The 24,589-nt window shown below is 46.6% G+C and overlaps 1 protein-coding gene across 1 annotated transcript; it reads left to right on the top strand.

Annotated features, from left to right (window-relative positions):
• The first annotated feature begins 1,405 nt into the window (after nt 1-1,405).
• LOC123116418 (cinnamoyl-CoA reductase 1-like) lies at nt 1,406-6,166 on the top strand. Its single transcript, XM_044537378.1, has 7 exons — nt 1,406-1,632; nt 1,782-1,873; nt 4,790-4,870; nt 4,959-5,147; nt 5,260-5,422; nt 5,518-5,707; nt 5,807-6,166. The coding sequence occupies exons 1-7, from the start codon at nt 1,500-1,502 to the stop codon at nt 5,994-5,996; spliced, it is 1,038 nt and encodes a 345-aa protein (XP_044393313.1). The 5' UTR covers nt 1,406-1,499; the 3' UTR covers nt 5,997-6,166.
• The last annotated feature ends 18,423 nt before the right edge of the window (nt 6,167-24,589 follow it).

Raw genomic sequence — 24,589 nt, 5'->3', positions numbered from 1 at the left:
TCAGTAAGTTTTTTTGGTCGGGCAGTTGCATGTTACCACTAGAGTTGCAACTACAAGCGTTGTAACCCCGATTGCAATTGGAGAACCCCAAACACCACGTGCAACTAGGCCTATAGGGGGTTGTTGGTCAGTTGTGTGTCCACCACTAGAGTTGCAACCGTAAGCGTTGCAAATCGATTGCAACTACGTAGCTCAAGCACGGCCGCAAATACGGCCGGTAGGAGCATTGGCTTGCTTGGCCACCACTAGACTTGCAACTGCAAGCGTTGCAACTCTCTGCAACCGCACGACCTCCGGCACGACTGCAACTGGGCTGGAAAGAGAAGGGGGTTGTCGGCAAGTTGCATGTCAACCACTAGGCTTACAACCGCAAGTGTAGCAACCCATTGGCCCACCATGGAACAAGGGGCACTGTGAACGTGCCCTGCTCAACGTAAATGGCTGCAACAACGTATGTGTGTGCATGCCCATCTACGTTATGAACTTTCAATGTAATTGTTCGCAATAATTACGTTTTTACTATTTTTCAGGTAGCTAACTTTTTGTGTGTGCATGCCCATTTACATTATGAACTTTCAATCGTAATTGTTGTTCTCCTCCTTCCCAAGTGCACGAGATGGGAAGCCGGACCTCGCCAACTTCACCAGAGAAGAACCAGCCCCACTCTCTATCTTAGAGGAAAGCAACAACCCCGTTATCTATCTTAGGGGTCGGGGTGCTGGGGATCACCAGAGGTTTTCACCGGTGGTGCGGGGCTTAGAGGGATGGCCAGGGCGGTGGTCAGCAACAGCGGTGGTGGGGGGGGGGGGGGCGTTGAGGGGAGGGGCGACGAGGCGGTGTGCGGCAGCGCTCGCCGGCCGCAAGGGGTGGAGGCAGACGGATGGGGCAGGGTAGGCCGGCGGTTGCGGAGAAGGATGGATTAGATCGCGGCTTGAGGAAGAAGTCGGTTGGGAGGAAGAAGAGGGTCAGTGAATGGTTGGATGCGGATCGGACGGACAAGAAACAAAGTGACTGATGTGAAGTGTTCTTTCACGTGCCTGATGTTTACACGCTCGCTCCCCAGTAATGATAGTACATGAGGTACTTAACATAGTGCCGGCGCGATAACTACTAGCATGTCGATCTGTGCGCTATTTGAGCGCAAAGCGATCAAGTTGCACATGGATGCTCAAGCTTCAAATAGTCTATATATACAATATATCGGCGTGCTCCATGCTGAATCTTTGCGTATCAGATATCATAAACAGCTCCACGTGAGTTCCAGATCAAGATTCCGATCTACGGGCCGCCCGAAGTTGCATAAAAACAAATGCTGATTCGTACGTGTGTGTGCCCAGCAAATTTCCCTCCAACCTGTACTTGTAGCAGGCTGCTTCCCTGACCCGGTAGCTATCGTTGAGCATCCTCCCTGCCGCTAGCAACCACAGACGCTGAGTGGAGCTCGCGCGCTGTGGTGGGTGTGTGTGTGGACTGTGGAGCGGAGCCTATCAGCTTCAGCGATGGTCGGGCGTACGGAGGGAGCGAAAGGGGAGACGGTGTGCGTCACCGGCGCCGCCGGGTTCATCGCCTCGTGGCTCGTGAAGCTCCTCCTCGCCCGCGGCTACACCGTCCGCGGCACCGTCCGCGACCTCGGTACGTGCCTGCCTGCTTGACCCCCTTTGTGCCCGTGCCGTGCCGTGCATGCGACGCCGCCATGGCGGTCTCGGCTCTGTTTGCACAAAACATCGGTGGACCGTTAGAGTCATACTATAAACTGATGAATAGTGCTGATAATGTTTCAGGTGAGAAGAAGACCGGCCATCTGAGGTCGCTGGAGAACGCATCTGAGAATCTCAAGCTTATCAAGGCCGATCTGCTCGACTACGACGCGATGGTGTTAGAATAAATCCGAGGCGCTCCGTCGATCTACCGAGGACCAAGCAATCACACGAGGCACGACACCGAGATTTGTTAACGAGGTTCACTGATATGGCTACATCCCGGGGCATGACTACGGGCGCTCCTCCCCATGACACCACTACAATATCGCACCCCGACCGCCCGGGCGCCGGCACACGCCGCCGGCTCCCCCCGCGTGCCCGTGCTATTATGTTGGCATAGGTTACATCGTGTGTCTACCCCCGATATATATGAGAGGCCTAGGATACAAGTGCCCTATTAGGACACAACTCCTACCCTGTCTACACACAGTCCAAAACCAAGTCCAACTGTAACCTGCCTTGTACAACAATATTCGACACAACTCTAACAAACTCCACCTTGGCGAATATTCTCCACCACCTTGAATTCGTCTGTGCATCGAACCTCCATGTACATTGGACTTTTGATACGTCATGAGCACCGCTGCTACTCCCAGACTCCATGTGACTCCACCTGCAACTGTAGTCCCTTCTCGTCTTCTTCACAGTCAACACTTGAGCAAAGTTAAGCTTCTCATTACTCTATTTTCTGCTCCCAACTCCCAGAGTTTCCGTTCAACGCCATCACACACCGATAATTTTCTGCGTGAAAATGAACAACTCACATATTGGACGCCACATATAAGAGTTACCTGAACTCAACGTCACCGCTCTTTCTTGACTGCTTGTCTGAAACTTGAAGAAATTTCACCGTCGCCCTGTGTCACCCTGAGTCAAATTCGCAGTTGTCTCACCCTTCTTCCGGATTGTCTCTGGCATGTCCCACAGCTATAGCACTCCGCCTCCTTCTGTATTTGTCATCCACACTTTGCCATGTGCACTGAACACCACAGAATATACGGCCATGTACTCTCTCAGCCTTTGACAATTTCAGACTTTCCGCCACTTTCTCAGATTCTTCATGGTCAACTCCTGTTCATCAACTAGCACCGATAGACCCAATCACCAACTTGAATCTGGTACTCGTCAACACTGCTTCAGCACCCTTGCACACTTTGTCTGACCACATGTCTGACCATCAGTGCCTTGGTCTGTCGCTGTGTCCCATGCTTACCGCACGCCTCGCCGCTATCACCGCGTCGAGCCTCTGCTGTCCTGGTCGAGTCTCCCGGGTAGCTAGCCCATACTGCCTCAACCCCCACTGCAAAGAACCACCGATCATCACCGACCGATGCCGAGTATCACGTCTCCATCAGACCACCGGTACCCAGTCTGATCCACGTGTCTCTCGCTATCCCGCTGAAATAGGCTTCGACTCTCCGAATTCTTACGCCGTAGCCCCTCCGTCAGCTCAGAGTGAAGTCTTCCATCAGACTCCAGCTCCACCTTCAACATGACTCCATGGTGGTTGTACGAGCCACCCCCACGCCCTATCGACTTCAAGCTCTCATGTGTACACAACCTTGAATCAACCCTGCGTCATTGTCTTGTCGAAGCTGCACAAGCCCTCAAGGCTGCACCACGTGTTTCCACGCCCCAGAAGTTGGCCACCATCAGCATCACGCTCCTATGTCGTCTTCGCTGAAATCACCGCCGTCTTCTGCTTTGACCAACATATCCGTCGATCCGTCAAACAGTCCAGTCCGACCCAGCCGAAATTATCCGACTGTAACCATGCTACACCCTGCGTCGTGTCCGCCCGCACTCCGTGCCTTGCTTGACGCCCTGTGTATGCATGATCCCGCACAACGCGCTCCAGGCTCCCAAATCATCTTACGCGAAAATCCTTCCATGTAAACAGGCTTGCTTATGCAACGTATTCAAGCACCTGTAATGTACTAATCCAACCAAGAAAACTAGAATCTCCTTTGGTCTCATGTGCTGCTCCACCTTTTGCACAACCATGGATGCTTCTTGATAGATTGCCTTAATCCAAACGCCTCTTTCAATGTATCAGCCACCTTGTGATTCTTGTTCGCTAGATTGATTTGCTTCTTGCCTCTACGCACATGCCCTTTTTTTCATCAAACAAACCTCATGCCTTCACACCTCTGCAACCTCCTGTAGCATCCATGACTCCGTACGCACCAAATCAACCCAGCCTCGCACAACCATACTGTTGCACGGCTCCTGCGCGTTGTGCGCCTTAAGCTGGCCAGCCCAACTTCTACCTGGGCCAGTGCCCCGCCTAGCTTCCGCGCGGCCTGCCACGCTACGCCGGCCTCTCGAGCCGAGCGCTTGCGTCTGGCCTGGCTCGTCTTAGATTCGATCGAAAACACTACGATCCGGCGCCGCCGTACGCTAGGTCGTCCACTGCACGTGCACGCGCTGCTTCGCTCCGATTGCTCGCTTGACACCACGATCCGATCCTGCCGTACGACTGCTGCTGCCTTCCGGTTGCTGCTTCTCGAGTTCAGATGTATCCCGATCCCCTCTCGTCTGCATACGCCGCGTCGGCGACTTCTCATGCAAACACTGTTGATCAAAACATCAGCACTCCTTCCTCTAGATCAAAGAACCGCAACCTCTTTGAACCTTGCTCTAATACCACTTGTTAGAATAAATCCGAGGCGCTCCGTCGATCTACCGAGGACCAAGCAATCACACGAGGCACGACACCGAGATTTGTTAACGAGGTTCACCGATATGGCTACATCCCCGGGGCATGACTACGGGCTCTCCTCCCCATGACACCGCTACGATATCGCACCCCGGCCGCCCGGGCGCCGGCACACGCCGCCGGCTCCCCCCGCGTTCCCGTGCTATTATGTTGGCATAGTTTACATTGTGTGTCTACTCCCGATATATATGAGAGGCCTAGGATACAAGTGCCCTATTAGGACACAACTCCTACCCTGTCTACACACAGTCCAAAACCAAGTCCAACTGTAACCTGCCTTGTACAACAATATTCGACACAACTCTAACAGATGGCGGCTGCCATAGAGGGATGCCAGGGAGTTTTCCATGTCACGAGCCCGGTTCCTAAGGGGGAGGTGACTAATCCAGAGGTGCCTCGCAGATCTTGTTTATGGCATGTATCGTTTACGTTACAACTGAAGATTAGACTAAGTATTCATGCCACATACACGTACACAGGTTGAAGTTCTGGGTCCTGCTGCTACTGGTACCAGGAATGTACTGGAGGCTGCGTCCGCCGCCAAGGTTCGGCGGCTGGTCGTCGTGTCGTCCATAGTCGCCGTCGATATCAACCCGAAAGATTGGCCCACCGACAAGATCAAAGATGAAAGCTGTTGGTCAGACAGAGAGTTCTGCAGGAGCAACGAGGTATACTTTCCGCTATCCACCGAATCCGGTGCTGCTAGGGAAGCCCCAAATCTTATTGTGAGAAGTCAATTAATAAACTTGTGATTTCTTTATCTTGGCCATGGCTCTGCAGGACTGGTATTCGGTTTCCAAGATCACCGCAGAAGAGGCGGCGCTCGAGTACGGGCGGCGGACCGGCCTGGATGTGGTCACCCTCAACCCGGCGGTGGTGTTCGGTCCCCTGCTGCAGCCAACGGTGAACGCGAGCAGCCAGTTCCTCATCTACTTCCTGAAAGGTGGTTTCCGTCATCACCTGGAGCTCACAACCTGATGATGCACCGTGTGCCCTGTCCTCTGTTCCTCATCATCCTTTGAGCGCCGGTGCATGCAGGAGGCCCTGACCGGATGAGGAACAAGCTGTGGCACATAGTCGACGTGCGCGACACCGCCGACGCGCTGCTTCTTCTCTACGAGGCGCCCGAGGCCGCCGGCAGGCACATCTGCGCCCCACATGTCATCACCGCCCGCGACCTGCTGGACTTGCTCAAGCGCATGTACCCTGGCTACCCTCACATTAGCAAGTACGCAGGCCTCTTTATCCTCTCTTTTTTTCCCTCGCTGGAATGCTGAAGCCCGTCCCCAGCCCTGGCTGACTTCAATTCACCTTGGCAAAATTGCAGGGAAAGCATCAGCGACATGGATCACCCGGCTCCTATGACGACCGACAAGCTCCGGAAGCTGGGGTGGAGCTGCCGGTCGCTGGAGGAGACCATCACGGACAGCGTCGAGTTCTGCCGGCAGGCCGGGTTTCTGGACGATGTGGAGGGGGCAGAGCCATGCCGTTTCCCTCCTGTCTACAACAAGATTTAGGTTCAGCAACGGCGAGAGATTAGGCACAAGTTCTATAATCGTATCTTGCAGTCGGTTCGCACCAATCCAGCGTCTCAAGTTGAAGGTGGAAGATGGACCATTCCTTTTGATTCAGTAATAGGGTCTCCCTCGTTATAGTAAAAAGTTCTTTCCTGTCGAAATCAAGTGTTTCTGCGCCAAACGCTATCTACCAAACGACATCCATATCCATTATCGGGCATTTTAGAGCATCTCCAACAACAACCCTATAATAAAGCATTTCCTAACTACGCATAGATCAGATGTGTGATCATTTTTTTTTTGAGAGAGAACGTCGGCATTTATTGATTAAGCAAACAAGTTACATAGATTCTCCCGGATACAATCCGAAGCAGAATGAAAAATACAAAGACTTGAAGAGTTCAAACTAGATCTAGCTAAAACATTAAGATGCCGACGAACATGCTTGAAAGTCACAGACGAAAGAGCTCCAGTTGGCATCTTAATATCAGCAACAATTGATCCCACAAAGGAGCGGTCCCGGGATGAAGAATTCAGCCTTTGCACTACAGAGAGGCAGTCCGAGTGAAAGATCACTTCAGTGTAGTTCTCATCTCGAACCAGCCTCGCCGCCCGTCGAAGAGCCCAAGCCTCCGCCACTTCAGGATCAGTAACACCATCAAGGGTTTAGAAGCAGCAGCAATGCATTGACCGGAGTGGTCCTGAACCACCACACCAGCGCAAGATTTACCCAGCTCCCATGAAACAGCAGCGTCCAAAGAAACCAACAGCGTACCTAGCGGCGGCGGAGACCACATAGAGCTGGAAGCAGGGGTCTCACGCCTAGTTGCAGAGGCAGGCTTGTATAGGTGCTGGAAAATCATTTCCAAGTAAGCACTAGCCCTTGCAGCCGTGCGTTGGGGATGAGGAGCTTCAGGTTCATTCCTAGTAGAGTTACGGGCCTCCCATATATGCCAAAAGATGACAATCAGCATAGTAGCATCACGTTCGGATCCGCGAGAGAGAAAATCAAACAACCACTGTTTCGGCGACGCAAAGGAAGACCGAGACAGCTTGATCCCCATGGACCCTTTGAAATCATCCCAAACTGCTCGAGTATGTGCACAGAACAGCAGTGCATGTTCAACACTTTCCTGCCGGCCGCAGAAACAACAGTCGGTCCGCGTCGGAACCTGGAGTCGAAGCATTTGCTCACCCGAAGGCAAGCAATTGTGAGCAAATCGCCACAGCACGATCTTCATTTTGTTTGGAGCCTTGACTTTCCACAACTCCTTCCACAATGTCTCCTCAGAATGCCAATTGGAGTGTTGGCCCTTACCATTGCAGCTGCGGGCTGTTAGGAAGCCAGACGTCCTTGCCATGTTATAGGCAGATTTAACAGAGTACTCGCCCAGTTTGGTAAATGGCCAGCGAGCAAAATCAAAGCCGCCAAAGCTGCTGATTGGAACTTGGAGGATTTTGTTGGCCACATCATCCGAGAAGAAGGCCCTCACCGACTCCTCATTCCAAGTCCCACTTTCCTCATCAAGCAAATAGTGGACTTTGGCTGAAGCAGGTATGGGGTGAAGAGGCCGGAGAAGTGCAGGAGGGATCGAGGGGATCCAATGATCAGTCAAAATGTGAGTACTCCCTCCATCCCCAATACCCCACTGAATCCCCATTTTCAAAAGATCACGACCATGCAGAATCGCACGCCAAGACGTTGAGGCTGTACGAGGAGCCGAAGCGTTCCAGAAATCACCATTTGGAAAATACCTCCCCTTCAAAACCCGCGCACAGAGAGAAAGAGGCGCAGTAAGAAGTCTCCACCCTTGCTTCCCAAGCATCGCCTGATTGAACAACCCCATGTCACGGAAACCCATGCCCCCAAGGGACTTAGGTGTCGAGAGCCAATCCCATGATCGCCAGCGAATTTTCTTTTTCCCATCTTCTCGTCCCCACTATTGATCGGCCACAATCCGGCGAAACTTTTCACAAGTAGCTACTGGAAGACGAAAACAACTGTTGATGAAGGTCGGAATAGCTTGTGTTTTTGACTTCAGGAAAGTTTCAGTTGTTGCTCTAGACATTGGCCGATCAGACCAGCCATGAATGTTTTGCCAAGCTCTATCAGGTAGGAACTTGAAAGTGCACGTCGGCGATCTCCCAACCTCGGTGGGCATACCAAGGTAGGAATCCTGAAAAGCCTCGTTGTTGATGCCCAACTGCGACTTAACTCTGTTCTTAACATTAACCGGGCAGTGCCTCCCAAAGAACACCGATGATTTCTCCTTGTTGATCAATTGGCCCGACCCAGCGCAGTATAAACTGAGGACTACCTCCGATGAATCCACACTCAGAGGATCGCTCTTAGCAAAGAAGATGCTATCGTCTGCAAATAGAAGGTGTGAGATAGGTGGGCCTTGACGACCATTACGAATCCCATGTAGTGCACCACAACTCTCCTTTTGAAGGAGCAGACTGGACAATCCTTCTGTGCATAAGAGGAATAGGTATGGACTGATTGGATCCCCTTGTCGAATACCTCGGGATGGAACCACAGGATCAGTGAGCTCTCCATTTACCCTGACCGTGTATCGAACATTGGTCACACATCTCATCACTGCCTCAATCCAAGCAGGAGCAAAACCCAACTTGCTTAAACATCGGTGGAGGTAGCTCCATTCAACCCGATCGTAAGCCTTCATCATGTCTACCTTCAAAGCAAAGAACGGCTTCTTCACCCTCTGTTGTCGGATGGTACGCAAGCACTCATATGCAATCAAAGTGTTGTCAGTAATCAATCTCCCAGGAACAAAAGCACTTTGACAATCTGAATCTACCACGGGCAGGATCACTTTCAAACGATTTGCCAAAACCTTGGAGGCGATCTTATAGAGGACGTTGCAAAGGCTAATAGGACGGAAATCCTTCAGGTGCTTCGGTCGTGTCATCTTCGGAATCAGCATAATAACCAAATCACAGAAGCCATCAGGAACGGCCCGCCCTTCCAAAAAGCCACGGACAGCCTAACAAATATCCTCGCCAAGAAAATTCCAATGAGTTTGGTAAAAGAGAGCAGGAAAACCATCAGGTCCCGGGGACTTAGTGGGCCCCATTTGAAACAAAGCAGCATGGATTTCATCATTCGAATAAGGCCTGCACAACTCCTCATTCATCTCGTTAGTGACTTTGTTAGCGATAGCCTGAATTACCTCGTCCTCAGCAGGGCACTGTTCTGATGTGAAGAGCTTGTCATCAAACACCTGGACCATTACCTTGATCTCCCCCTGGGAGTTGCACATAGAACCATCTTCACGGGTCAGTGAGTGAATTCTTTTTGTCCTCCTTCTTGCCATCGCCCGAGCATGGAAGAACTCGGTGTTCCTATCACCCGCCTTAAGCCAGTCAACCCTCGAGCGTTAGCGCTCCATGATCTCCTCACTTGCGAACAGCTCGCGCAGCCGCCCCTCAGTAGAACGTTCCACGGAAAGAGAGGAAGGAGAAGGAGGCACAACCCTAATGGTGGCCAGCCGACATTCCAACTTCCTGATACGTCCATTTTGCATCATGCTTTTATATCAATATTTATTGCATTATGGGCTGTTATTACACATTATATCTCAATACTTATGGCTATTCTCTCTTATTTTACAAGGTTTACCATGAAGAGGGGGAATGTCGGCAGCTGGAATTCTGGCTGGAAAAGGAGCAAACATTGGAAACCTATTCTGCACTGCTCCAAAAATCCTGAAACTCCATGAAACCTATTTTTGGAATTAATAAGAATTATTGAGCGGAAGAAATACACCAGGGGGCCCACACCCTGTCCAGGAGGGTGGGGGGCGCCCCCCCTACTGGGCGGGCCCCCTGTCTCCTAGGCCCCCTAGTGGTCCCCCGATGTCCATCTTCTGCTATATGAGGGCTTTTACCCTGGAAAAAAATCGTGGGCAAGCTTACGGGACGAAACTCCGCCGCCACGAGGTGGAACCTTGGCGGAACCAATCTAGGGCTCCGGCAGAGCTGTTCTGCCGGGGACACTTCCCTCCAGAAGGGGGAAATCATCACCATCATCATCACCAACAATCCTCTCATCAGGAGGGGGTCAATCTCCATCAACATCTTCACCAGCACCATCTCCTCTCAAAACCCTAGTTCATCTCTTGTATCCAATCGTGTATCAAAACCACAAATTGGTAACTGTGTGTTGCTAGTAGTGTTGATTACTCCTTGTAGTTGATGCTAATTGGTTTACTTGGTGGAAGATCATATGTTCAGATCCTTAATGCATATTATTACTCCTCTGATTATGAACATGAATATGCTTTATGATTAGTTACGTTTGTTCCTGAGGACATGGGTGAAGTCTTGCTATCAGTGGTCAAGTGAATTTGGTATTCGTTCGATATTTTGATGAGATGTATGTTGTCTTTTCCTCTAGTGGTGTTGTGTGAACGTCGACTACATGACACTTGACCATTATTTGGGCCTAGAGGAAGGCATAGGGAAGTAATAAGTAGATGATGGGTTGCTAGAGTGACAGAAGCTTAAACCCTAGTTTATGCGTTGCTTTGTTAGGGGCTGATTTGGATCCATACGTTTAATGATGTGGTTAGGTTTACCTTAATACTTCTTTTGTAGTTGCGGATGCTTGCAATAGGGGTTAATGATAAGTGGGATGCTTGTCCAAGTAAGGGCAGTACCCAAGCACCGGTCCACCCACATATCAAATTATCAAAGTATCGAACGCGAATCATATGAACGTGATGAAAAGTAGCTTGACGATAATTCCCATGTGTCCTCGGAAGCTCCTTTCTCATTATTAGAAATTGTCCAGGCTTATCCTTTGCTACATAAAGGATTGGGCCACCTTGCTGCACTTTATTACTTTATTTACTTGTTGCTCGTTACTATTTATCTTATCACAAAACTATCTATCACCTATAATTTCAGTGCTTGCAGAGAAAATCTTACTGAAAACCGCTTATCATTTCCTTCTGCTCCTCGTTGGTTCGACACTCTTACTTATCAAAAGGACTACGATAGATCCCCTACACTTGTGGGTCATCAAGACTCTTTTCTGGCTCCGTTGCCGGGGAGTTTAGCGCTTTTGGTGAGTGGAACTTGGTAAGGAAACATTTATATAGTGTGCTGAAATTTTCTGTTACTTGTCACTATGGAAACTAATCCTTTGAGGGGCTTGTTCGGGGTATCTTCAGCCCGACCAGAAGAGCAAAGAGTTGCTCCTCAACCTACTGAACTTTATGAAAATATTTACTTTGAGATTCCTTCGGGTATGATAGAGAAACTGCTAGCTAATCAATTTGCAGGAGATGGAACATTGCATCCCGATTTACACCTTATCTTTGTGGATGAAGTTTGTGGATTATTTAAGCTTGCAGGTATTCCCGATGATGTTTTCAAAAGGAAGGTCTTCCCTTTATCTTTGAAGGGAGATGCATTGACATGGTATAGGCTATGTGATGATACAAGATCTTGGAATTATAAGTGATTGAAGTTGGAATTTCACCAGAAGTTCTATCCTATGCATCTTGTTCATCGTGATCGTAATTACATATATAATTTCTGGCCTCGCGAAGGAGAAAGCATCCCTCAAGCTTGGGGGAGGCTCAATTCAATGTTATATTCATGCCCCAATCATGAGCTCTCCCAGGAAATGATTATTCAAAACTTTTATGCTCGGCTTTCTCTTAATGATCGCAACCTACTCGATACTTCCTGTGCTGGTTCTTATATGCTAAAGACTATTGATTTCAAATGGGACTTATTGGAAAGAATTAAACGCAACTCTGAAGAGTGGGGTTCTGACGATGGTAAGGAGTCAGGTATGACACCGAAGTTCAATTGTGTTAAATCTTTTATGGATACCGATGCTTTTCATGGATTTAGCGCTAAGTATGGACTTGACTCTGAGATAGTAGCTTCTTTCTGTGAATCTTTTGCTACTCATGTTGATCTCCCTAAAGAGAAGTGGTTTCAATATAATCCTCTTGTTGAAGTGAAAGTAGTTGCACCTATTACAGTTGAAGAAAAGACTATCACCTATAGTGATCCTATTGTTCCTATACTTATGTTGAGAAACCTCCTTTTCCTATTAGGATAAAGGATCATGCTAAAACTTCGACTGTTGTTTGTAAGAGTAATACTAGGACTTATACACCTCCTGAGCAAATCAATGTTGAACCTAGTATTGCTATGGTTAAAGATCTCTTGGATGATGATTTAGATGGGCATGTTATTTATTTCTGTGATGAAACTGCTAATATTGCTAGACCAGATACTAAGATACATAGACCTATCGTAGGCATGCCTGCTATTTCTGTTAAAATAGGAGATCATTGTTATCATGGTTTATGTGATATGGGTGCTAGTGCTAGTGCAATACCGTATGACTTATATAAAGAAATTATGCATGACATTGCACCCATTGAGTTAGAAGAATGTTACCATTAAGCTTGCTAATAGGGATACCATTAAACCAGTTGGGATTGTTAGAGATGTTGAAGTCTTGTGTGGGAAGGTTAAACACCCTGATGATTTTCTTGTTCTTGGTTCCCCACAAGATGATTTTTGTCCCATTATTTTTGGTAGACCCTTCTTAAATACAGCTAGTGCTAGAATTGATTGTGAAAAAGATACTGTCACCGTTGGCCTAGATGGTATGTCTCATGAGTTTAATTTTGCTACGTTTCATAGACAACCACGTGATAGGGAACCACCTAATAAAGATGAAATTATTGGCCTTGCTTCCATTGTTGTGCCTCCTACTGATCCGTTAGAACAATATTTGCTAGACCATGAAAATGATATGTTTATGAAGGAAAGAAGGGAAATAGATGAAGTGTTCCTTAAACAGGAACCTGTGTTGAAACATAACCTTCTCGTTGAAATTCTTGGGGATCCCCCTCCACCCAAGGGTGATCCCGTGTTTGAACTCAAACCATTACCTGCTAATCTTAAGTATGCTTATCTTGATGAAAATAAAATATATCCTGTTATTATTAGTGCTAACCTTTTAGAGCAAGAAGAAGAAAGATTATTGAAAACTCTGAAGAAGCACCGAGCAGCTATTGGGTATACTCTGGATGATCTTAAGGGCATTAGTCCCACATTATGCCAACACAAAATTACAGTGGAGAAAGATCCCAAACCAGTTAGAGATCCTCAACGATGACTGAATCCCAAGATGAAAGAAGTGGTAAGAAAGGAGATACTAAAGCTCCTTGAGGCAGGTATAATTTATCCCGTTGCTTATAGTGATTGGGTAAGCCCTGTCCATTGTGTTCCTAAAAAGGGAGGTATTACCGTTGTTCCTAATGATAAAGATGAATTGATCCCGCAAAGAATTATTATAGGTTATAGGATGGTAATTGATTTCCGTAAATTAAATAAGGCTACTAAGAAAGATCATTACCCTTTACCTTTTATTGATCAACTGCTAGAAAGACTATCCAAACACACACATTTTTTGCTTTCTAGATGGTTATTCTGGTTTCTCTCAAATACCTGTGTCAGCGGGGGATCAATCAAAAACTAATTTTACTTGCCCTTTCGGTACTTTTGCTTATAGATGTATGCCTTTTGGTTTATGTAATGCACCTGCTACCTTTCAAAGATGCATGATGGCTATATTCTCTGATTTTTGTGAAAAGATTTGTGAGGTATTCATGGATGACTTCTCCGTTTATGGATCCTCTTTTGATAATTGTTTGAGCAACCTTGATCGACTTTTGCAGAGATGTGAAGACACTAGTCTTGTCCTGAATTGGGAAAAGTGTCACTTTATGCTTAATGAAGGCATTGTCTTGGGGCACAAGATTTCCGAGAGAGGTATTGAAGTTGATAAAGCTAAAGTTGATGCTATTGAAAAGATGCCATGTCCCAAGGACATAAAAGGTATAAGAAGTTTCCTTGGTCATGCTGGTTTTTATAGGAGGTTCATTAAGGACTTTTCTAAAATCTCTAGGCCTCTAACTAATTTATTACAAAAAGATATTCCTTTTGTCTTTGATGATGATTGTGTAGAAGCATTTGAAATACTTAAGAAAGCTTTGATCACTGCACCTATTGTTCAGCCACCTTATTGGAACTTACCTTTTGAAATTATGTGTGATGCTAGTGATTATGCTATAGGTGTTGTTCTAGGGCAAAGAGTTGATAAGAAATTGAATGTTATCCAGTATGCTAGTAAGACTCTTGATACTGCCCATAGAAATTATGCTACTACTGAAAAAGAGTTCTTAGCAATTGTGTTTGCATGTGATAAGTTTAGACCTTATATTGTTGATTCCAAAGTTACTATTCACACTGATCATGCTGCTATTAAATATCTTATGGAAAAGAAAGAAGCTAAGCCTAGGCTCATTAGATGGGTTCTCATGCTTCAAGAATTTGATTTGCATATTATTGATAGAAAGGGAGCTGAGAACCCCGTTGCAGACAACTTGTCTATGTTAGAGAATGTTCTTGATGGCCCACTGCCTATTGATGATAGCTTTCCTGATGAACAATTAGCGGTCATTAATGCTTCTTGTACTGCTCCTTGGTATGCTGATTATGCTAATTACATTGTTGCTAAATTTATACCGCCTAGTTTCACATACCAGCAAAAGAAAAAGTTCTTTTATGATTTAAGACGTTACTTTTGGGATGATCCACACCTCTATAAAGAAGGAGTAGATGGTGTTATTAGACGTTATGTGCCTGAGCATGAACAGGAACAGATCCTACGCAAGTGTCACTCTGAATCTTATGGAGGACACCACGCTGGAGATAGAACTGCACACAAGGTACTACAATCTGGTTTTTATTGGCCTACTCTCTTCAAAGATGCTCGTAAGTTTGTCTTATCTTGTGATGAATGTCAAAGAGTTGGTAACATTAGTAGACGTCAAGAAATGCCTATGAATTATTCTCTTGTTATTGAATCGTTTGATGTTTGGGGCTTTGATTATATGGGACCTTTTCCTGCCTCTAATGGTTATACACATATTTTAGTTGTTGTTGATTACATTACTAAGTGGGTAGAAGCTATTCCAACTAGTAGTGTTGATCATAACACTTCTATTAAAATGCTTAAAGAAGTTATTTTTCCGAGGTTTGGAGTCCCTAGATATCTTATGACTGATGGTGGTTCACATTTTATTCATGGTGCTTTCCGTAAGATGCTTGCTAAGTATGATGTCAATCATAGAATCGCATCTCCTTATCACCCGCAGTCTAGTGTTCAAGTAGAGTTGAGCAATAGAGAGCTCAAATTAATTTTACAAAAGACTGTGAATAGATCTAGAAAGAATTGGTCCAAAAAACTTGATGATGCATTATGGGCCTATAGAACTGCATACAAAAATCCTATGGGTATGACTCCATATAAGATGGTTTATGGAAAAGCATGTCATTTACCTCTTGAACTTGAACATAAAGCATATTGTGCTATTAAAGAGCTCAACTATGACTTCAAACTTGCCGGTGAGAAGAGGTTGTTTGATATTAGCTCACTTGATGAATGGAGTGAAGGAAATATGCCCTAGAGGCAATAATAAAGTTATTATTTATTTCCTTATATCATGATAAATGTTTATTATTCATGCTAGAATTGTATTAACCGTAAACATAATACATGTGTGAATATATAGACAAACAGAGTGTCACTAGTATGCCTCTACTTGACTAGCTTGTTAATCAAAGATGGTTATGTTTCCTAACCATGAACAAGGAGTTGTTATTTGATTAATGAGATCACATTATTAGTTGAATGATCTGATTGACATGACCCATTCCGTTAGCTTAGCACCCGATCGTTTAGTATGTTGCTATTGCTTCCTTCATGACTTATACATGTTCCTATGACTATGAGATTATGCAACTCCCGTTTACCGGAGGAACACTTTGTGTGCTACCAAACGTCACAACGTAACTGGGTGATTATAAAGGTGCTCTACAGGTGTCTCCAAAGGTACTTGTTGAGTTGGCGTATTTCGAGATTAGGATTTGTCACTCCGATTGTCGGAGAGGTATCTCTGGGCCCTCTCGGTAATGCACATCACTATAAGCCTTGCAAGCAATGTGACCAATGAGTTGGTTACGGGATGATGCATTACGTAACGAGTAAAGAGACTTGCCGGTAACGAGATTGAACTAGGTATTGGATACCGACGATCGAATCTCAGGCAAGTAACATACCGATGACAAAGGGAACAACGTATGTTGTTATGCGATTTGACCGATAAAGATCTTCGTAGAATATGTAGGAACCAATATGGGCATCCAGGTCCCGCTATTGGTTATTGACCGGAGACGTGTCTCGGTCATGTCTACATTGTTCTCGAACCGTAGGGTCCGCACGCTTAAGGTTTCGATGGCAGTTTCATTATGAGTTTATGTATTTTGATGTACCGAAGGTTGTTTGGAGTCCCGGATGTGATCACGGACATGACGAGGAGTGTCGAAATGGTCGAGACATAAAGATTGATATATTGGATGACTATATTCGGACACCGGAATAGTTTCGGGAGTTTTCGGAGAAAAATCGGAGTACCGGAGGGTTACCGGAACCCCCCCCGGGAAGTAATGGGCCTTGATGGGCCCTATTGGAGAAAGAGAGGGGCCGGCCAGGGCAAGTGGCGCGCCCCCTCCCCTTGAGTCCGAATAGGACAAGGAAGGGGGGCGGCGCCCCCCTTGCCTTTCCCCTCTCCTACTCCTTCCTCCCCCCTCCTTCTTGGATTAGGAAAACAAGGGGGAAACCTACTTGGAGTAGGTTTCCCCCTCCTAGGGCGCGCCTCCCCCTTAGGCCGGCCCCCTCCTCCCTCCCTCCTTTATATACGGGGGCAGAGGGCACCCCATAGACACACAAGTTGATCATCGTGATCGTTCCTTAGCCGTGTGCGGTGCCCCCCTCCATGATATTACACCTCGGTCATATTGTAGCGGTGCTTAGGCGAAGCCCTGCAACAGTTGAACATCAAGATCGTCACCACGCCGTCGTGCTGACGGAACTCCTCCCCGTACCTCTGCTGGATCAGAGTTCGGGGTGCGTCATCGAGTTGTACGTGTGTCAAGAACTCGGAGGTGCCGGAGTAACGGTGCTTGGATCGGTTGGACCGAGAAGACGTACGACTACTTCCTCTACGTTTCGTCAACGCTTCCGCTTCCGTCTACGAGGGTACGTAGACAACACTCTCCCCTCTCGTTGCTATGCATCACCATGATCTTGCGTGTGCGTAGGAATTTTTTTGAAATTACTACGTTCCCCAACATGGAGAACCCAAGCCTACGAGAATGCCAAGCTATTCAAAGAAAAAGTCAAATGCTGGCATGACAAAAGGATACAAAAGCGTGAGTTTAATGTAAGTGATTATGTGTTATTATTCAACTCTCGTTTAAGATTTTTTGCAGGAAAACTTCTCTCTAAATGGGAAGGTCCTTATGTTATCGAGGAGGTCTATCGTTCTGGTGCCACAAAAATCAACAACTTCGAAGGCACAAGTCCGAGGGTGGTGAACGGTCAAAGAATTAAACATTATATTTCAGATAATCCTATCAATGTTAAAACTAATGTAATTGAAACCGTAACCCCGGAGGAATACATAAGGACACTCTCCAGAATGTTCCAGACTCTGAAAAGGAATAGGTATGTGGTACGGTAAGTAAACCGACTCCAACACAACTCCAATGGCAATTTTTATCAGTTTTGTTATATTTAAGAATTTTAGGAAGAAAGAAGTAGTCCAAAAGGGACATGAGGCCCCCACGAGAGTGGAGGGCACGCCCACCCTTACTGGGCATGCTCCCCAGTCTTGTGGACACCTCGTGTGCCTCCCAGACTTCGTTTTCTTGCATGTTACATATTTTGGTCGGTAAAAATTCATTATATATACTCCCGGAGGTTTTGACCACCGTATCATGTAAATATCCTCTATTTTCGTTTCGAGTTATTCCTGTTGCAGATTAAAAGCAAGATGTCTTCTCAAGAGTCAGTCGGGGAGAGTCGGGTGTCTCACCCAACACCAGGTCCAGGAGCAAATAGCGATGCTTATCACTTTGGACCATCAACAGAGGATGAGATGGAGGCTGATTTGAAAAGTATAGATGCCATGGAGGAAGATCAAGAAGTTACCTCTCGTCTCCAAGCAGAATTCATGATGGGGGAACTACCTAGCCTGGCTATCCCAACTTCGGTCATCCCTTCCAACTTTAGATTTCTTTCTTATGAAAATATGAAAAAGAGCTTCACTTGTTCTCCAGAAGCTATGCAGCATCCTTGGGTAAAGGGAGCTTTGGCCGTTACTGGCAAGCTCCGTAAAGAAATTATGGACCTCAAATAACAAGTCAATAAGCTCGAGGAGGAGAACCGTATCCTGAGGGGCATCATCGCTAAGAAGAACATAACACCAACCGTGAAGAAGGGGACATAATCACATGGGTATGGGCACTCCCCTTGGCAACCGCCAAGCTTGGGGAAGGTGCCCCGGTATCGTATCACCATCACACTCCTATCTTTACCATTTTATTTAGTTAGATCCTTTTTAGTAGTATCTTGATCTAGTAGATTGAAGTTTTGATATCAAGTAGTTTTGAGTTTTGCTTTGTGATCTCTTTATGTAATCGAGTCCGTGAGCTATCTATAATAAAGATTAGTATTGAGTCCAGGGCCTTGCTATGTTGCTATGATCTTGAGAAAGTAGAAAGAATAAAAGAGTTCATATTGATCTTGTGGTTAGTGATGACTTCACATATAGAAAGTATAAGGCATAAAAATTGTTGAGAGTTGATAAACGTAGTTTTAGTCATCATTGCAATTAATAGGAAGTGATAAGGAAAGAGAGGTTCACATATAAATATATTATCTTGGACACCTTTTATGGTTGGGAGCACTCATTAAGTATGACATGCTAAAAGACTTGACGTTGGACAAGGAAGACAACGTAATGGTTTATGTTTTATCACATCTCAGTTAATGTATATTGTCATTGACCTTCCAAACATGTTGAGCTTGCCTTTCCCCCTCATGCTAGCCAAATTCCTTGCACCAAGTAGAGATACTACTTGTGCTTCCAAATATCCTTAAACCCAGTTTTGCCATGAGAGTCCACCATACCTACCTATGGATTGAGTAAGATCCTTCAAGTAAGTTTTCATGTTGCAGGCAATAAAAATTGCTATCTAAATATGTATGACTTATTAGTGCAGAGAAAATAAGCTTTGTACGATCTTGTTGTGGAAGTAATAAAAGCGACGGACTGCATAATAAAGGTCCACATACAAGAGGCAATATAAAGTGATGTTCTTTTGCATTAAGATTTTGTGCATCCAACCCTAAAAGCACATGGCAACCTCTGCTTCCCTCTGCGAAGGGCCTATCTTTTACTTTATGCTTTTACTTTATGCTTGAGTCAAGGTGATCCTCACCTTTCCCTTTTTTTCATTTTATCCTTTGGCAAGCTCCTTGTGTTTGAAAGATCATGACATATATATCCAATTGGATGTAAGTTAGCATGGGCTATTATTGTTGACATCACCTAAAGGTGAATACATTGGGAGGCAACACAATAAGCCCCTATCTTTCCCAGTGTCCGGCTGAAACTCCATAAACACAAGTATTGCGTGAGTGTTAGCAATTATAGAAGACTATAAGATAGTTGAGTATGTGAACTTGCTGAAAAGCTCTATTCTTGACTCTTTCTGATGTTATGATAAATTGCAATTGCTTCAGTGACTGAGATTATAGTTTGTTAGTTCTCAATGAAGTTTTTGAACCATACTTGACATTGTGAATTGATTGTTACTCAAGCATAAGACATCATATGATAAAATCTATATATGTTGTTGTTATAAGAATGATCATGATGCCCTCATGTCCGTATTTTTGTTTTTATCGACACCTCTATCTCTAAACATGTGGACATATTTTTCGATTTCGGCTTCCGCTTGAGGACAAGCGAGGTCTAAGATTGGGGGGGTTGATACGTCCATTTTGCATCATGCTTTTATATCAATATTTATTGCATTATGGGTTCTTATTACACATTATATCTCAATACTTAATGCTATTCTCTCTTATTTTACAAGGTTTACCATGAAGAGGGGGAATGCGGGCAGCTGGAATTCTGGCTGGAAAAGGAGCAAACATTGGAAACCTATTCTGCACTGCTCCAAAATCCTGAAACTCCACGAAACCTATTTTTGGAATTAATAAGAATTATTGAGCGGAAGAAATACACCAGGGGGCCCACACCCTGTCCAGGAGGGTGGGGGTGCCCCCCCCTACTGGCGCGCCCACTGTCTCCTGGGCCCCCTTCATGGCCCCCGGTGTCCATCTTCTAGCTATATGAGGGCTTTTACCCTGGAAAAAATCTGGGCAAGCTTACGGGACGAAACTCCGCCACCACGAGGCGGAACCTTGGCAGAACCAATCTAGGGCTCCGGCGGAGCTGTTCTACCGGGGACAGTTCCCTCCGGAAGGGGGAAATCATCACCATCGTCATCACCAACGATCCTCTCATCGGGAGGGGGTCAATCTCCATCAACATCTTCACCAGCACCAACTCCTCTCAAAACTCTAGTTCATCTCTTGTATCCAATCTTGTATCAAAACCACAAATTTGTACCTGTGGGTTGCTAGTAGTGTTGATTACTCCTTGTAGTTGATGCTAATTGGTTTACTTGGTGGAAGATCATATGTTCAGATCCTTAATGCATATTATTACTCCTCTAATTATGAAAATGAATATGCTTTGTGAGTAGTTACGTTTGTTCTTGAGGACATGGGTGAAGTCTTGCTATTAGTAGTCATGTGAATTTGGTATTCGTTCGATATTTTGATGAGATGTATGTTGTCTTTTCCTCTAGTGGTGTTCTGTGAACGTCGACTACATGACACTTCACCATTATTTGGGCCTAGAGGAAGGCATAGGAAAGTAATAAGTAGATGATGGGTTGCTAGAGTGACAGAAGCTTAAACCCTAGTTTATGCGTTGCTTCGTTAGGGGCTGATTTGGATCCATATGTTTAATGTTGTGGTTAGGTTTACCTTAATACTTCTTTTGTAGTTGCGGATGCTTGCAATAGGGGTTAATCATATTTGGGATGCTTTTCCAAGTAAGGGCAGTGCCAAAGCACCGGTCCACCCACATATCAAATTATCAAAGTACCAAACGCGAATCATATGAACGTGATGAAAACTAGCTTGACGATAATTCCCATGTGTCCTCAGGAGCTCCTTTCTCATTATTAGAAATTGTCCAGGCTTATCCTTTGCTACATAAAGGATTGGGCCACCTTGCTGCACTTTATTTACTTTATTTACTTGTTGCTCGTTACTATTTATCTTATCACAAAACTATGTATCACCTATAATTTCAGTGCTTGCAGAGAAAACCTTATTGAAAACCGCTTATCATTTCCTTCTACTCCTCGTTGGGTTCGACACTCTTACTTATCGAAAGGACTATGATAGATGCCCTACACTTGTGGGTCATCACTTCCCAATATTTTTGCGGATACAGCCAAAAGCCTGCTTGCTCCAAGAACAAAGAGAGCCAGCAACGTGTTTCAGAGTATCCCATGTTGATTGCAACGACAAGCTGCCGTTCCTGCCAGCAGACCAGGCATGCTCTAGAGTTTCCTTGTAATCTGTCGCACGAAGCCACATCTCCTCAAACCTGAAACCATGCTGAACCGGAGAGGCTTGCCGCTGTAGAGAAGGATGGTCCAGCCTAATCAGGATGGGGTAATGATCCGAAGTTGTAGCGATTACATTTTCCACACTGCAATCTTCAAGCAATCCAGAGAAAGCTCCATTGGCCACTGCCCTATCGAGACGGCACTTGACATGGCTGTCAAGATCCTGCTTGTTAGACCACGTCAACTTGGGTCCCATGAAGCCCAAATCAGCAAGCCCACAATCCATCAAGCAATCTCTAAAAGCAGCGATTTGAGAATCAGAACGGTCCCTAGGACCACAGTGTTCGTCCTGAGAGAGGACCTCATTGAAATCTCCACAACAGATCCATGGGCCCTCCCAGGCCGGTTTCAAGCGTCTAAGGAGCTCGCAGAGCTGGTGTCTGTCCTGCCGTCTTGGTTCCCCATAGATGAAAGATGCCCCCTAGGGTACACCATCCTCCAATATCACATCAACATCAATACACCGTTTGTTGGCCGCTTTCACATCAACAGTAGTAGCTGACGACCAGAAAAGCGAAAGGCCCCCGCTAAGACCCTTGCTGCTCACAGCAAAGTAGCCCGTAAACCCCAGAGACCACATAAAATTCCTCACACGAGAGTCCCACATAAAACCCCAGAGGGAGGGGTGGTAAAGCTTCACAAGCCAGCGAAGCTCGCCAACTTTCGAGTCCTACCCCAAGCCTCGACAGTTCCAGCAAATCATACTCCGAGAGATTGAGACATGTTGTTTCTTGTTCGATTCCATATCAGTGACCTGAACTTCGCCAGTACAAACCGCATTGGACACCGGGGCCACAACCATGGCCAACGCATTAGCATCCGCCTGCTTCGGCTCAGATGTCGAGGACGAAGGAAGTGCTTTGGCAGATTTCCTCTTCTGACCCGTTGTTGTCACTTTCTCATTTGGTTCCAGAAACAGCTCCTTATCAATAGAAACTCTTCCCCTCCCGCGACCACGAGAAGAAGGACCGCGGCCACGGCCCCTGGACCCTCGCTTAGGGGGGGATTAACCTCACCATCCACTTCTGCCACCTTAGCTTGGCCTTTAGGATTGGCACGGCTCGATGAAGACGACCTTGCACCACCTGCCCTGCCATCACCCCCAGCTGATGTTGATGAACTACTTGATCATGATCCACTCGATTTCCTGGAGGTGACATCGGCCACACACAGTTTCTTAGCAGCATAAGGCGTCTCGCCATTGTCATCTCTGATGCCAGGACTTGGACATAAGATTGAAGAGTGCCCCAGGCGCCCACATGAGAACCAGTGAAAAGGAAGGCGCTCAAACATCACCGAGTAGGTATCTGTGGATTTGAGTCTGGCCGAGGTCACTGTCACATACCGAACAATCGGTTCTTGTACCGCAATCTCCACTCTGACCCTCATATAGCCTCCCCAACACCGGCCATCAGTATCAGCCTCCACCTTGCAGACGTGGCCAATTGTCTTGGCAAACTCCATTCCCAACTTTGCTTCCATCAGCCTTGGCGGCAAATTCATGATCCGAGCCCAGATGGCAAGGCTATCAAACTGAACTTGAAGGGGTGGGGTGTTCTGATCAAACATTTTGAGGAGAACAGCATGCTTGCCCACCATCCACGGCGAGCCCTCGATCACCCAAGCTCTATCTGTCTGGGTGCCAAATTCAGCAACAAACACATTGTCCCCGGAAGGGTGGAACAGCAAACCTTTCGGGCTGCCCCACGCCAGCCTCATCGCCGACGAGATCGTCTGAATATGGAGAATGTTGGGGGAAAGCACCTTCCCCACCAGAGCGCAATCTGGGTGCACCAAATCGGCGTCATCCTCGTCATCCAGAACTGTTTGGAAACATAGTAATTTCAAAAAAAATTCCTACGCACACGCAAGATCATGGTGATGATATAGCAACGAGAGGGGAGAGTGTTCGTCCACGTACCCTCGTAGACCGTAAGCGGAAGCGTTAGCACAACACGGTTGATGTAGTCGTACGTCTTCACGATCCGACCGATCCAAGCACCGAACGTACGGAGCCTCCGAGTTCAGCACACGTTCAGCTCGATGACGATCTCCGGCCTCCGATCCAGCCGAGCTCCGGAGATGAGTTCCGTCAGCATGACGGCGTGGTGACGATGATGATGTTCTACCGGCGCAGGGCTTCGCCTAAACTCCGCGACGATATGACCGAGGTGGAATATGGTGGAAGGGGGCACCGCACATGGCTAAGGAACGATCCGTAGATCAACTTGTGTGTCATGGGGTGCCCCCTTGCCCCCGTATATAAAGGAGCAAGGGGGAGGGGGCGGCCGGCCTAGGAGGAGGCGCGCCAAGGGGAGTCCTACTCCTACCGGGAGTAGGACTCCCTCCTTTCCTTGTTGGAGTAGGAGAAGGGGGAAAGAGGGGGAGAGGAGGAAGGAAAAAGGGGCCGCACCCCTTGTCCAATTCGGACCAGAGGGGGGCTGCGCGCCTCCTTCCTTTCGGCCTCTTTCCTCTATTCCCGTATGGCCCAATAAGGCCCATATACTCCCCGGCGAATTCCCGTAACTCTCCGGTACTTCGAAAAATACCCGAATCACTCGGAACCTTTCCGAACTCCGAATATAGTCGTCCAATATATCGATCTTTACGTCTCGACCATTTCAAGACACCTCGTCATCTCCCCGATCTCATCCGGGACTCCGAACTCCTTCGGTACATCAAAACTCATAAACTCATAATATAACTGTCATCGAAACCTTAAGCGTGCGGACCCTACGGGTTCGAGAACTATGTAGACATGACCTAGAACTATTCTCGGTCAATAACCAATAGCGGGACCTGGATGCCCATATTGGCTCCTACATATTCTATGAAGATCTTTATCGGTCAAACCGCATAACAACATAGTTGTTCCCTTTGTCATCGGTATGTTACTTGCCCGAGATCGATCG

This window comes from Triticum aestivum, chromosome 5B (genome assembly GCF_018294505.1).
Source record: "Triticum aestivum cultivar Chinese Spring chromosome 5B, IWGSC CS RefSeq v2.1, whole genome shotgun sequence".
Taxonomy (NCBI): Eukaryota; Viridiplantae; Streptophyta; class Magnoliopsida; order Poales; family Poaceae; genus Triticum; species Triticum aestivum.
The sequence above is the reverse complement of the archived record's forward strand: the minus strand, read 5'-3'. Positions and strand labels throughout refer to the sequence as shown.